The 14,798-nt window shown below is 49.8% G+C and overlaps 2 protein-coding genes across 4 annotated transcripts in view; both read right to left on the bottom strand.

The window, feature by feature from the left end:
* LOC119566724 (perilipin-3-like) overlaps positions 1-37 on the bottom strand; it is a 57,721-nt gene extending 57,684 nt beyond the window's left edge. For 2 of the 3 annotated variants that reach the window (XM_043547460.1, XM_037903122.2), the window contains exon 1: positions 7-37. The gene's annotated coding sequence lies outside the window, so the exon portion shown is untranslated. The remainder of the gene's footprint in view (positions 1-6) is intronic. The other variant, XM_043547462.1, reaches the window with a different exon arrangement.
* The window catches only part of LOC119566718 (perilipin-3-like), a 50,241-nt gene that overhangs the window by 5,664 nt on the left and 29,779 nt on the right, over positions 1-14,798 (bottom strand). Inside the window, exons 2-5 of the mRNA XM_043547478.1 lie at positions 9,541-9,611; positions 8,709-8,904; positions 7,980-8,062; positions 7,589-7,874 (exon numbers count right to left, since the gene is read on the bottom strand). Coding sequence (XP_043403413.1) covers positions 7,589-7,874; positions 7,980-8,062; positions 8,709-8,904; positions 9,541-9,611 — 636 coding nt within the window. The remainder of the gene's footprint in view (positions 1-7,588; positions 7,875-7,979; positions 8,063-8,708; positions 8,905-9,540; positions 9,612-14,798) is intronic.

Genomic DNA, 14,798 nt, shown 5'->3' with positions numbered 1-14,798 from the left:
TCTTACCAAACTTCCACACTACTAATCCTTCACCAATACTCAGACCTCCCCAGGTCTCAGCCATTATATTCCTGTGATGATGTCATCATGGGGCTGGACACACTTGACAGACAGCTCAGGAGACCAATCACACAGCTGCATTCTCTACTTTGCTCAGTGAGGGCTGTGAGCCTCTGAAAAGTTCAGGGTTTCAGAGTTGCCAATCTTGGTTGGATGTGTTCCTGGAGGTCTCATCACATAACAATCTTTAATTCCTGGAGACTTCAGGACAATCCTGGAGGGCTGGAAACCTAGTTTCAGATTATGAGCTGTTTGGGGCAGGCCTTTTACTCTGTGTTAAGGCAGTACCTAGCACGATGGGATTCCAGTTCTGATTTTGGCTTCGAAATGCTACGGTCATAGAAATAATAAGAATGCTTCATATTCTCAGCGTGCTCCAGTTGTTCTCTCTGAAGAGCGCCTTACGCTCCTTTTCCCTGGGAACATTTTCAGTGTAGAAGATTTTTGTCTGTAAAACCATCTAAGAGAGGAGTGCTGGTAGCTGTTGTATTATTTCTTTCATGCCCACTCCAGAAGAGGCTGGGGAAGTTATTCTGGCCAGCTGGCACAAGATACTTCCTAGTTCATTTATAGCTTTCCTGTTGGTTGACTTGTCCAGGAAGAGAACATGGCACAGATTTTAAAGGTATTTAGCTATTTCCTCTCAGCATTGCAAGGCCTAAGTGACTTAGGCCCAGAACCGCAAAGAGAGTTAGGTTGCCCCACACTGGGCAATAAGGGGTTAAAGACTGAGTGCAGTTAGCAGTTCCAATATAAGTGTCAGTTCGATACGTGGAACCCCCAGGCTCAGGGGAATCAGGGGAGCATTTGGGAAATGACGGGGATGACACAGCCACAGGAAGGACTAAGTGGGGAGACAAGCTCAGGGAAAAGTTTTAGGGGGGGGCTATGATAGCCACTATGCTCGACTCTGCTCCCTCCCCATTATCATCCTGGCCTAGTTACTCTAGTGCCAGGGCCCTTCCCAGCCGGAGTGACAGCAGATCACACCAGTATAACTTCGTCCCATAACCTCCCCATCACCCTTCACACAGGGAGTAAAATCAAAGCAGGGAGTGCAAATGCCTGGAGCAGCTGAGAGAGTGACAGAGGCCTGGGGCTGAGGCAGCTGCTCACCTCACTCCTTTAAAGCAAGCCTAGATGTTCATACCCATGTGTCTGTCCCACAGAGGGATGTGAGTGAGCCTCCATCCAGAGACTCATGACTTCAGCTTCAATGGCTGCAAGGGCCAGAGTGGGGCAGTGTTAGGCCCTGATTCTACAATGAGCCCTGCACACAACCAGCCCCTGCATTACTCAGACCCCAGTAACTTCAACAGGCAGTTGGGAAGAGTAGCTGAGTTCCAGAGAGCTCTCACAGCTCCAAGTATCCCAGCACAGAGAGACCATTGCATGCTCAGGGCTTAGAAACCACCTTCCATCCATAGCCCTCCCACATACGCAGCCAGCAGAAGAAGCAAGCCAACCATGTTCAGAGCACACTGCAAGTTTTCCTACTGGGATCTACAGCTACAATCACTAATTATCCAGAGGGTGCCACCCAGGAGAGAAAGCCAGCTGGGGGAAGCATCTCTTTCCTTTTCCCATTCCTCCTTCTAATATTCAGACCATTGGGGTTGTAGCTGGTGTGATCTCTATGCTCACACCTTGGATCCTCCAACAGGCCTTTGGATTAAACACTCCAGCCCATTGGTTTGGGGTTTGCTGAAATAACTCACTGCTCCTTGTACCATAAACACTGCAGCGGTGGGTTAGTCAGTTACGCATTTCTTTGTATAACTTCAAACTGGCCAGCAACATTTTCAATCAGGTTTCTTGGTCTGACACTGGCTTGGGATGTGCTAGAACCGCTCCTTCTCTATGGAAAGATTAGCGGTAGGGGCTGTGCTTGGGAAATGTAGGCTGCAATGTTCTTCACGGTTGTCATAAATCTAAAGGGAAGGGTAAACCCCTTTAAAATCCCTCCTGGCCAGAGGAAAAATCCTCTCACCTGTAAAGGGTTAAGAAGCTAAAGGTAACCTCGCTGGCACCTGACCAAAATGACCAATGAGGAGACAAAAGCTGGGAGGAGGGAGAGAAAACAAAGGGTCTGTGTCTGTCTATATGCTGCTTTTGCCGGGATAGACCAGGAATGGAGTCTTAGAACTTTTAGTAAGTCATCTAGCTAGGTATGTGTTAGATTATGATTTCTTTAAATGGCTGAGAAAAGAATTGTGCTGAATAGAATGACTATTTCTGTTGTCTTTTTGTAACTTAAGGTTTTGCCTAGAGGGATTCTCTATGTTTGAATCTAATTACCCTGTAAGGTATCTACCATCCTGATTTTACAGGGGTCAATCATTTACTTCTATTTACTTCTATTCTATTAAAGTCGTCTTGTAAGAAAAACTGAATGCTTTTTCATTGTTCTCAGATCCAAGGGTTTGGGTCTGTGGTCACCTATGCAAATGGTGAGGATTTTTACCAAACCTTTCCCAGGAAGTGGGTGCAAGGATTGGGGAGGATTTTGGGGGGAAAGACGTGTCCAAACTATGTTTCCCAGTAAACCCAGTTAGAGTTTGGTGGTGGCAGTGGATATTCCAAGGCACAGGATAAAATTAATTTGTACCTTGAGGAAGTTTTAACCTAAGCTGGTAAAAGTAAGGAGGTTTTCATGCAGGTCCCCACATCTGTACCCTAGAGTCAGAGGAGGGGAGAACCTTGACAACGGTGTAAAGAAAATCCAGTCTCCTACCTCTATCCAGGTTTGAAGTGAATATTTGCTGATATGAAATCCACTCATTGACCTCATGCATTTATAGACTTAGACTAAAGAGGAAAGAGGTTCATTGGGCTTGAACACAGGACACAGATTAGCTGACCAGCACTCCTGAAGTCTGCACTTACTCTTCCATATCCCTAAAAGGAGCAGGCTAGGACCTTTACTCATGCCAGCAGGGCTCCACCTAGCTAGCGTTGGAGGGGCTTCTGTTAAGCCAGAGCACAGCAGGGTTGTAACACACCTCCAGTTACACAGGCAAATTAGCCTCTCAATTAGGGAGTTTCTGCTTTGATTGAGACAACAGTGTGCCTTGTTGCCAAGATGGCCAATGGCATTTTGGGCTGTGTAAATAGGGGCATGTCAGCAGATCAACGGACATGATTGTTCCCCTCTATTCGACATTGGTGAGGCCTCATTGGACTACTATGTCTAGTTTTGGGCCCCACACTACGAAAAGGATGTGAAAAAATTGGAAAGTGTCCAGCAGAGGACAACAATAATGATTAGGGGACTGTACCACATGACTTATGAGGAGAGGCTGAGGGAACGGAATTGTTTAGTCTGCAGAAAAGAAGAATGAGGGGGATTTGATAGCTGCTTTCAACTACCTGAAAGAGGGTTCCAAAGAGGATAGATCTAGACTGTTCTCAGTGGTAGCAAAGGACAGAACCAGGAGTAATGGTCTCAAGTTGCAGTGGAGGAGGTTAGGTTGGATATTAGGAAAAACTTTTTCAATAGGAGGGTGGTGAAGACAGGAATGCATTACCTAGGGAGGTGGTGGAATCTTCTTCCTTTGAAGTTTTTCGAGGACAGGCTAGACAAAGCCTGGCTGGGATGATTTAGTTGGGAATGCCCTCTTTGAGCAGGGGGTGGACTAGATGACCTCCTGAGGTCCCTTCCAACCCCATATCCTAGGAGTCTATGAAAAGCTTGTAGCTCCAGTCCACTGGAGTACAAGACAGGCCCTGTCCAATGAGATCGGGAGTAACCAGCCATGTGAGCTGCTTACATCACCACTTTGATTACTAGTCTCCATCCGGAGCTACCACCATTCCTGGTCATGGTGCTGTTGCAATGCTGAAACCCAAGAGGACATTTCCTTACCTGAAGCTTTTTAATAGCTCAAGCCTGAGTTAGGATAAGCAACAGTGATGGAGCTGCCTAGATACCACTACCCACTTGTGACTTCAAGCATAGACAAGCTCTCAGGAAAATGCATTACAAGCCCAGCACTGGTCCTATTATGGATCTCCACAATCCGGAGGCACGTGCCTGTACAGTTATTGGCTAGGTTTACACTAAGCAGTAGGAAAGGTTAGGCAGGTGCTTGGCTAATGGCAGGGAGGAAGGACACAGGCTGGCTGATGTCCATGCTTCAGCAAGCCTATCTGCTGCTCTCTTGCAGCTAGTCTCCCTGTGTGTGTTTTGTTAAGTCCCAGTTGCCTGGAGTTGTCAATTCACCATCTCTTTTCCTAGGACACTTCCAACCTGTTGAGCTTCTTGCACTGGACTAGAAGCAAGGCCCAGCAGTCTCCCACCACTGTATGTGACCCTTTTAACTTTGCTCATTACCAGTAGTAGGTTCTCAGCTCTCCACACACCCCATTTCCTCTCAAGGCCATAGTGCCCTATCTCAAAAACCCGGATCTTTCCCTCTGTTAGTTGGTCTCAGTCTGTAATGTTGCCTTCCTACCCACTGGAAGCCAGACGAGTGTTCTCAAGGGGCTGTTGCCTCCTTCTACATGAGAAAAGTCTCAATGGAAGAGTGTCAAATGGAGGTACCTGAAGAGATGCCTTCACCCAGCAGACAAGCTCAGCCGTTCTGGAACCTTGCCAGAGAAAAAGTGTGTGTGTGTGTGTGTGTTTGTACAGGGCACGAATCAGGAGGGAATCACATTAAGCAGACAGGAATTTGAATGCAGTTGAAGTTTATTGTGACATTAAACCCTAGTTTTACACATTACATAGCTAGGAAAAATATCAATCTCAGGAGCACTTCCTGTGTACAGAGGAAGCTGTATGTATGTCCTGAGAGAAGCAGACTAGCCCTGCAAGGGATGCAGTCCTGCATGACTAGTGATGCCACCCTGTAACAAATGGTTCTGGGGAAGTGGGCCTGGGAAAGGACATTCAAGTTCTTCAATTTTGCAGAAGGAAGAGCCGACATCAGCCCACCATCTGCCAAAGCAGAACTGCAGCCTCAGCGAGGAGGACCCCACACTAGCTATGCAGGCAATTCAGCTGCATTCCTTCCAGCAGCAGCCTTCAGACCTCCACCTTCTTTCCTTCCTCCACCAGCTCATCAGGACACGGTGGGGAGTCTCCAGCAGGAGTGAAGGGTCCCACGATCCAGTCCAGGGGAATGTTCTGCATCACGTATTCCAGCAGCTCATCCAAGGACTTCTGGGCCTTGGTCACCATCTCCCGACTCCGGGCAAGGGCACTGCTGGACAGATCCTGGAAACAGCCGGCACTGGAGAAGGAGGCCTGGAGCTCTTCTATACTGCTCGAGACCTGCTGGGCCTTGTCCTGGATTGTGCTGGGAAGGCCCTGGATGCTGCCCAGGAGAGCAAGGCAGGTGGTTTTCAGTTGCTGGGTGAGGCTCTGGGATGTGGCTAGAGCCTGAGCTTCAACCTGCTGGAAGGACAAAGACTGAAGTATCTGCAAGTCTCCCCTACAGATGGGGGAGTTCACTGAAACAAGGCTGTGAGGGCAAGAAGGAGAATACCTTTGCGGAGTCCGGTTCCTCCTGCCCTTCCAACTTCCCCCTGCAGAACTGGAGCCACATCTGGTACAGACGGTCCTGGCCATTGTGGAGCTTCTGATCTACGGCCTGCTTGATCTGCAGGAGAGGAGGGCAGTTAGCTGGGAAGAGCAGGAGGTGGCTGGCCAGGGAAGCTCTCCCACAGCTAGGTGTGGGCAGCAGGCAGGCAGCACTACTGCAGCGACACAGCTGGGCCCAGGAACAAACAGTGCCAATGGCACGGAGCATGGGAGGCTGCAGAGACCGTTTCAAGGTTCCTCCCCCACTCTGAGCTCTAGGGTACAGATGTGGGGACCTGCATGAAAACCTCCTAAGCTTACTTTTACCAGCTGAGGTTAAAACTTCCCCAAGGTACAAATTAATTTTACCCTTTGACCTTGGAATTTCCACTGCCACCACCAAACTTTGACTGGGTTTACTGGGAAATGTAGTTTGGACACGTCTTTCCTCCCAAAAATCCTCCCAACCCTTGCACCCCACTTCCTGGGGAAGGTTGGTAAAAATCCTCACCAATTTGCATAGGTGACCTCAGACCCAAACCCTTGGATCTGAGAACAATGAAAAAGCATTCAGTTTTCTTACAAGAAGGCTTTTAATAGAAGTAAAGGAATCACCCCTGTAAAATCAGGATGGTAGATACCTTACTGGGTGATTAGATTCAAAAACATAGAGAATCCCTCTAGGCAAAACCTGTCTGGGTGCCTTTTTTGTAACTTAAGAATAGTCATTCATTCAGCACAGTTCTTTCTCAGCCATTTAAAGAAATCGTGATCTAACACATACCTAGCTAGGTTACTTACTAAGAGTTCTAAGACTCCAATCCTGTTCTGTTCCCGGCAAAAGCAGCATACAGACAGCCACAGACCCTGTGTGTCTCTCCCTCCTCTCAGCTTTTGAAAGTATCTTGTCTCCCCATTGGTCATTTTGGTTAGGTGCCAGCAAGGTTACCTTTAGCTTCTTAACCATTTATAAGTGAGAGCATTTATCCTCTGGCCAGGAGGGATTTTAAAGGGGGTTTACCCTTCCCTTTATATTATGACAGACCGTGACCCACAGCAGCTACAGGGCAGGGGAGAGGGGTCATGTTCCTACCAGGTCAATGATTTGCTGGAGCTGGGAGAGGGCCTCCAGGGTGCTCTGCCTGGCTTGTCTCATCTTGCCCAGGGCGTGCTGGTAGGCTCGCTGGCGCAGCGTGCTCGACAGGGAACCCAGACGCACGTAGTAACTCCGCTGCTCTGCAGGAGCCTCTCCAGGCCCCTCAACGGGAGTTGTGGCAAGCTCAGCTGGAAGGGGGAAGGGGTCAGTTGGCAGCAGTGGTGCAAGTAAGGCAGTAAGGTCAGGTACGACACACCATTAAGACATTTGTTGCTGGTATGACGTACTGGAATGACGTTTGGTATCCACTGAAAACTGCAGGGCTCTCAGGAACCGCAGCAGCGAAAGAAGCAGAACACTGGCAGCTCCTCCGGTGTGGCTGTACTGCCCCCAGCTGGCCCCCCACCAGCCCTTCCACATAGTTGCGTCTCCTGTCTGGGGTCTATAGAGCCCCCACGCACAAGGCAGGGTGGGGTTGCTTGGGGGGAGTCACGTGTCCCTCCCCCCACACTTTTGGGTCCCTCCCATGAGTCGCCGTACTGGTAAGAATTAAAACCTACTTGTACCACCAGTTGGCAGGGCCAGGATACAAGGCAGGGATGCGTTCAGCCGTCCCAAACCTTGTGACCTATGCAATCTTTCCCAGGGCACATTTGGATGCCCTGCAGCACCGACCAGTAAAGCAGTGAGTAACTGCACAGGGAGCAGTGTCCGAGCCATCAGACAGGACTAGCAGAGGGCCCAGCATGAAGGAACTAAGGGAGGGCTAGTAGCCCAGCTAGGTTGCAAGGGAGCCCAAAGGAGAGGAGAGGTGGCTCTTTTGGCAGATCAGCTGTGGACACTGAGTCCAAGCCGCACCCCAAGACACCAGGGTCAAATTGGTTTGTACTCAGCAGAGGGGTTCTTACCGAGCTCCTCCTCTGTCATGGGGAGGTAGTAGTCCACCAGCTGCTCAGATTTCCCCAATGCTGCATCTATGCCACTCGCAGCCATCTGCCCCATGCTGGAGGCCATCACTGTGCTCATGCTGCTGGTCACGGCGGATTTGGTCACCTCCACGCTCTCCTCGACAGCCCCTTGGGCCACGCCCACCATGCTGGTCACTGCATCCTTGGCCTCAGTGACCGTGCTGCAGACTGCATCCTTGGCACCCACCATTGTGGCACGCACAAGGTCTTGGGCATCCAAAGCCTCCTAGAGGAAAAGGGGTCAGAAGAGAGGTCACTGAACACCTAGCGGAAGTGAAGGGCCCACAGCCTCACCCTGCTCCAGGACCAGCCGTGACACTCGTGTGGTTACCTTCTCAATCGGCTGCTGCAGGATGGGCAGCTGCTCCTCCAGTCTGTCCAGACCCCGACAGGCATATTCATTGGCTGCTGCAACTGTAACAACCACAGAACTCGTTCCCTTAATTCCTTCATGCGCACAGATCTCGTGGGGCTGCTAATCCGTGTACATTGGAGGACTGGTGTTCCTAAGCAAGTGTCCCCAGGTTACTGATGGGGAAGCCAAGGAAGAGGGGTTGGGCAAGTTGCCCAAGGCTATGGAGCCAGTCTGGGTCAGCGCAGGTTTACCACTCAGGAGACCCGGCTGCAAGTCATCTGTTCGTCCACCCCCAGCTTCTCCTAGAGGGTTTCATGGCATTAGGTGCCCCATGGCATTAGGTGCCATACACAGTGCATGTGGCTGTGTGGTACTGGGCCAGCCACGCACACCAGGGATTGTGGCTGGGCACTGCCTGCCTCTAGGCTGGTCCAGCTCACCGCTGGTACCTGAGCAAGAGTCCCCAACAGCAGCTGCTGCAGCCGTCAGAGCCACTCCGCACAAGGCCAATGCCTTGGCCAGATCACGTCTAGGAGCTGGCCGAGTTGAGGGGAGCAGGAGAAGGGAGTCTGTGGATTCTGTTTGCTGCCAGTTGGAGGCTGAGCTCAGTAGTGGGCCTAGAGCCACTGTAGGCTGAGCCTTCCCCCAGACCCACCTCCCCCGCCACACACACAGGAGCCTTCCTGCCTCCCTTCCCTTACTCACGCTGTGGCTCCAGCTGGTCCAGGATGGGCTGTGCCCTGGTGATGGCAGCAGAGGTGATGGCCCTCACCCCTGTCTCTGCCACCTCACAGACCGCTTTGATGGCTGGGTGGGTCTCTTTGGTGGCAGCGTAGCTGGCAGAGGCCATCTCACAGGTAGAGCTGACCAAGGGCAGGCCACCCACCCTGTCCACTGCAGTCTGAGGGAGGGAAAGAGGAGTCAGCTGAGGAAGAGCTCCTGGCTTTTCAAGGTGCCCCTCCTGTCTCTTTCCCTCTGCAACTACTGATTCTGTAAGAGAGGGTCCTCAGAGCTAGGCAGTCTCCTGTCCCTGTCGCAAGGGGTTCAGTGGCCTGCCTGTGACATTAGTTACAGACCCAGAAGCCTGGTCCCATTGCAACAGCTGCCTATATTCAGCAAGGTCTCAGGAACGCCGTTTCTATCCTGGCACGCCCACCAACAAAACAGAACTGTGTCATGATCTCGTTCCATCAGTGAGAGCAGGAATGGAGAGACCTTTTGTCTTTCCAAGTGCAGTTTCTCCCAATCAGGAACCATGTCTCAGTCCAGCACCCAGTACAGTGCCCCCACTGGGCATTACAATCAACGGGATTTGTCGGTGTTCCTTTGCAGACAGCATTCACAGGGTCACCAGTGCTGGGGCTCCTCCTGGCTTCAGGAGGCACTTGTGGGCAGTGACTACAGCAATCTGAGAACTAGAACTTGGAGCATTAGCTAGTATTGTGGTTACGAGTCCCTGTCTCCAGCAGTGGAGACATTCAAGCTTGGACAGCCCTTCCAGTTGCCAAGCACACCTGCCTCCCCAGGAGGGACCCACCTGTTGCTCCTCTGCCTGGATCTCCACCTGTGGTTCATTTTCCTTAGCAGACATGGTGGAGTGAGATGTCCCTGCAAGACCCAAAAAGGCATATTGAGTGGCTACTGCAGAACACAGCGAAATCAATGTTGTGTAGGAACAGCAGGAGAGCTGCTCCCGGTCCATTTTCTCTAAGAGCCAGACGAGGTTGTCCCCCTGTAGTAAGTCTCTCTGTACAGAGAACAGGCCAGGGCCTTAAACCTTTGATCTAAGGCAGGCTCAGAGACAGCCAGTTCCTCAAGCCCAGGGATGCACTTGTAATCCACACACCTTCTGGGTATGTTCTTCTGTCCCATCTCGTGGCACCAGAACCAGTTAGAGAGGCAGAGATTAACACATCGGCTTTACAGTCTTAGCTAAGAGCCTTATGGCTTTTAGCTCATGCAGGAGTGGCTGATGCATTTAGCTCCAGAGGTCCCAGGTTTGATCCTGCCGATCACCAGGGTCTGTCGGCATTACACACTCCGAAAGCTTCTCCTCAGACTTCTAGACCCAACAATCTCTCCCAAGGGGAGCACCAGGACACCTGCAAAGCTCAGAGGCACCCTCCTAGTTTAGTCTTTTCCCAGATAATGCCAGGGATAATTCCATTTCTTCCAGAGTACCATCACTGAGAGAAGTTATCCTGCTGAAGAAAGTAGCCATTGACTACACACAGAACACTGAATTGAGAAGGTACCATTGGTGAGCCTTCAGGGACCTCCAGAGTGAGTAGTGTAGGAGTCTCCCTGGATACTGAATTACATAGGAGATGATCATAATGGTCCCTTCTGACCTTAACATATGTGAGTTTACGTAGGAGATGCCCACTATGGCAGGCTGGTTATTTTAAAGCCAATTTAGCTGGTAAAATACAAATATTTTCTATTGTCAGTTAAAGACTGGTCTGGTAAAGAAACAGATTCCAGTTCAGGTAAATTGACACCATCACTCCGAGGCGAGAGTGAGACCACTAACTAGAAAGCTAGGGCCAGGAAGCATTTCCCTTATGGGAAGGCACCAGGCCTGTTTTTCTTTAGTGTTTCCTGCATTATCTGTTTCAGATACATATTGGTTACCCAGTACTCCAGTCTCAGCTGAATCAGCCACCTCAGTCAAGTGTTTCCACCTGCAGATCTTTAGGACAAGCCAGACCTCAGACCACAGCCAGAAGTCCCAATCCCCATTCCTGAGTGGGAACAGCATAGCTTAGCTCAGGTAGAGAGATGAGTGGAGAGTTTTCCCATAGTCCAAGCTCTAATTTAATTCTCCTTGTTAAATATTCTATTCTTCTCTCAGAAGCCTCCACCTCTTAGAACATACCATTAATCAAGTCCTTCCAGTCTGGAAGGCAGATAGTCCAGGGAAGGAAACTGTTTGCTCAGAAGACTCAGCTAGAAATACTTTACACAAGAACAGCTACCAAGAACTGAAAGTAGCTAAGAGTTTCTGGTCATTCAATCCTAGCCACTACTGGCCATCAGGCAAGACATTGGGTCACACTCTGTGTAAGAAAAGAGCCCCCATCTAAACACCCCCAGACATAGCATAGAGATTAAACACACATCTTACCAAACTTCCACACTACTAATCCTTTGCCAAAACTTGGATCTACTCCACCCCCCTTCAGCCATTATATTCCTGTGATGATGTCATCATGGGGTTGGACACACTTGACAGACAGCTCAGGAGACCAATCACACAGCTGCATTCTCTACTTCGCCCAGTGAGGGCTGTGAGCCTCTGAAAAGTTCCAGGGTTTCAGAGTTGCCAATCTTGGTTGGATATGTTCCTGGAGGTCCCATCACATGACAATCTTTAATTAAAGATTAATCTTTAATTCCTGGAGAGTTCAGGACAATCCTGGAGGGCTGGAAACCTAGTTTCAGATTATGAGCTGTTTGGGGCAGGCCTTTTACTCTGTGTTAAGACCGTACCTAGCACGACCTGGGATTCCAGTTCTGATTTTGTCTTCGAAATGCTATGGTAATACAAATAATAAGAATGCTTCATATTCTCAGAGTGCTCCGGTTGTTCTCTCTGAAGAGCGCCTTTACGCTCCTTTTCCCTGGTAACATTTTCAGTGCAGAAGGTTTTTTGTCTGTAAAACCATCTAAGAGAGGAGAGTGCTGATAGCTGTTGTATTATTTTGCTTTCTTGCCCACTCCAGAAGAGGCTGGGGCACTTTCTCCGGCCCCGCTGGTACAAGTTGCTTCCTCAGTTCATTTATAGCTTTCCTCTTGGTTGACTTGTCCAGGGAAGAGAACATGGCACAGATTTTTAAAGGTATTTAGCTATTGCTCCTCTCAGCATTGCAAGGCCTAAGTGACTTAGGCCCAGAACCGCAAAGAGAGTTAGGTTGCCCCACACTGGGCAATAAGGGGTTAAAGACTGAGTGCAGTTAGCAGTTCCAATATAAGCGTCAGTTCGATACGTGGAACCCCCAGGCTCAGGGGGAATCAGGGGAGCATTTGGGCAGATGCTGGGGGTGACACAGCCACAGGGAAGCACTAAGTGGGGAGACAAGCTCAGGGAAAAGTTTTGGGGGGGTGTCAGTTATAGCCACTATGCTCTGCTCTGCCCTCTCCCCATTATCATTCCTGGCCTAGTTAATTCAGTGCCAGGGTCCTTCCCAGCCAGAGTGACAGCAGATCACACCAGGCATAACTTCGTCCCATAACCTCCCCATCACCCTTCACACAGGGAGTAAAATCAAAGCAGGGAGTGCAAATGCCTGGAGCAGCTGAGGAGAGTGACGGAGGCCTGGGGCTGAGGCAGGTGCTCACCTCACTCCTTTAAAGCAAGTCTAGATGTTCATACCCATGTGTCTGTCCCACAGAGGGATGTGAGTGGGCCTCCATCCAGACACACGATCTTCAGCTTCAGTGGCTGCAAGGGCCAGAGTGGGGCAGTGTTAGTCCCTGATTCTACAATGAGCCCTGCACAAACCAGCCCCTGCATTTACTCAGACCCCAGTAACTTCAACAGGCAGTTGGGAAGAGTAGCTGAGTTCCAGAGGGCTCTGCACAGGTGCAAGTATCCCTAGCACAGAGAGACCATTGCATGCTCAGGGCTTAGCAACCACCTTCCCAGCCATAGCCCTCCCACACAGGCAGCCAGCAGAAGCAGCAAGCCCAACCATGTTCAGAGCACACTACAAGTCTTCCTACCTGGGATCTACAGCTACAATCACTAATTATCCAGAGGGTGCCACCCAGGAGAGAAAGCCAGCTGGGGTTAGGAAGCATCTCTTTCCTTTTCCCATTTCTCCTTCTAATAATCAGACCATTGGGGTGTAGCTGGTGTGATCTCTTTGCTCACACCTTGGATCCTTCAACAGGCCTTTGGATTAAACACTCGAGCCCGTTGGTTTGGGGTTTGCTGAAATAACTCACTGCTCCTTGTGCCATAAATACTGCACCCAGTGGGTTAGTCAGTCACTACATTTGCTTTACATAACTTGAGACTGGTGCAGCAACATTTTCGATCGAGTTTCTTAGGTCTGACCCTGGCTTGGGGATGTGTTAGAACCGCTCCTTCTCTACGGAAAGATTAGCTGCAGGGGCTGCGCTCGGGAAACATAGGCTGCAATGTTCTTCATGCTGTAAAGAAAATCCAGCTCCCACTTCTACCCAAGTTTGAAGCTAATATCGGTTGATGTGAAATCCACTCATTGACATCACACATTTTTATTAGACTTGGACTAAAGAGGAAAGAGCTTCACTGGGCTTGAACACAGAAGTCACGTTAGCTGACCAGCACTCCTGAAGTCTGCACTGACTCTTCCATATCCCTAAAAGGAGCAGGCTAGGACCTTTACTCACCCGAGCAGGGCTCCACCTAGCTAGTGTGTTGGAGGGGCCTCTGTTAATCCAGAACACAGCAGGGTATGTAACACACTTCCAGTTACACAGGCAAATTAGCCTCAGTGATCGCTCCCTGTCAATCAGGGAGTTTCTGACTTTTCTGCAGAAAAGAACCTCGAGGTTACAGTAGACAAGAAGCTGGCTATGAGTCAACAGTGTGCCCTTGTTGCCAAGATGGCCAATGACATTTTGGGCTGTGTAAGTAGGGGCATTGCCAGCAAATCAACGGACATGATTGTTCCCCTCTATTCAACATTGGTGAGGCCTGATCTGGAGTACTATGTCCAGTTTTGGGCTCCACACTACAAAAAGGATGTGAAAAAATTGGAAAGTTTCCGGCAGAGGGCAACAAAAATGTTTAGGGGACTGGAACACATGACTTATGAGGAGAGGCTAAGGGAACTGGAATTGTTTAGTCTGCAGAAGAGAAGAATGGGGGGGGGGGGTGGAATTTGATAGCTGCTTTCAACTTCCTGAGAGGGAGTTCCAAAGAGGATGGGTCTAGACTGTTCTCAGTGGTATAGATTACAGAACAAGGATCAATGGTCTCAAGTTGCAGTGAGGGAGGTTTAGTTTGGATATTAGGAAAAAACTTTTTCACTAGGAAGGTGGTGAAGCACTGGAATGCGTTACCTAGGGATGTGGTGGAATCTCCTTCCTTTGAAGTTTTTAAGGTCGGGTTTGACAAAACTCTGGCTGCGATGATTTAGTTGGGGATTGGTCCTGCTTTGAGCAGGGGGTTGGACTAGATGACCTCCTAAGGTCCCTTCCAACCCTCATATTCTAGGAGTCTATGAAAAGCTTTGTATCCCCAGTCCACTGGAGTACAAGACAGGCCCTGTCCAATGAGATCAGGCGTAACCAGCCCTGGGAGCTGCTTACATCACCACTTTGATTACTTACATCTCCATCTTTGAGAGCTACACACCCATTCCTGGTCATGGTCCTGTTGCAGTACTGAACCCGAGAGACATTTCCTTGCCTGAAGCTTTTAATAGCTCAAGTCCTAGTTAGGATAAGGAACAGTGATGGAGCTGCCTAGATGCCACTACCCACTTGTGACTTCAAGGCTAGACACAAGCTCTTACGAAAATGCATTAGAAGCCCAGCACTGGTCCTATTATGGATCTCCCACAACCCTGAGCCACGTGCCTGTATGGTTATTGGCCTGGCTAGGTTTACACTAGGCAGTAGAAAAGGTTAGGCAGGTGCTTGGCTAATAGCAGGGAAGAAGGACGCAGGCTGGCTGATGTCCATGCTTCAGCAAGACTGTCTGCTGCTCTATTTCTTGCAGCTGGTCTCCCTGTGTGTGTTTTGTTAAATCCCAGTTGCCTGGAGTTGTCAATTCACCATCTCTTCTCCTAGACACTTCCA

The sequence above is a fragment of the Chelonia mydas genome, chromosome 5 (assembly GCF_015237465.2).
Source record: "Chelonia mydas isolate rCheMyd1 chromosome 5, rCheMyd1.pri.v2, whole genome shotgun sequence".
In the NCBI taxonomy this organism is placed as follows: Eukaryota; Metazoa; Chordata; order Testudines; family Cheloniidae; genus Chelonia; species Chelonia mydas.
Note: the sequence above shows the minus strand (reverse complement) of the source record. Positions and strands in the feature narration are given on the sequence as shown.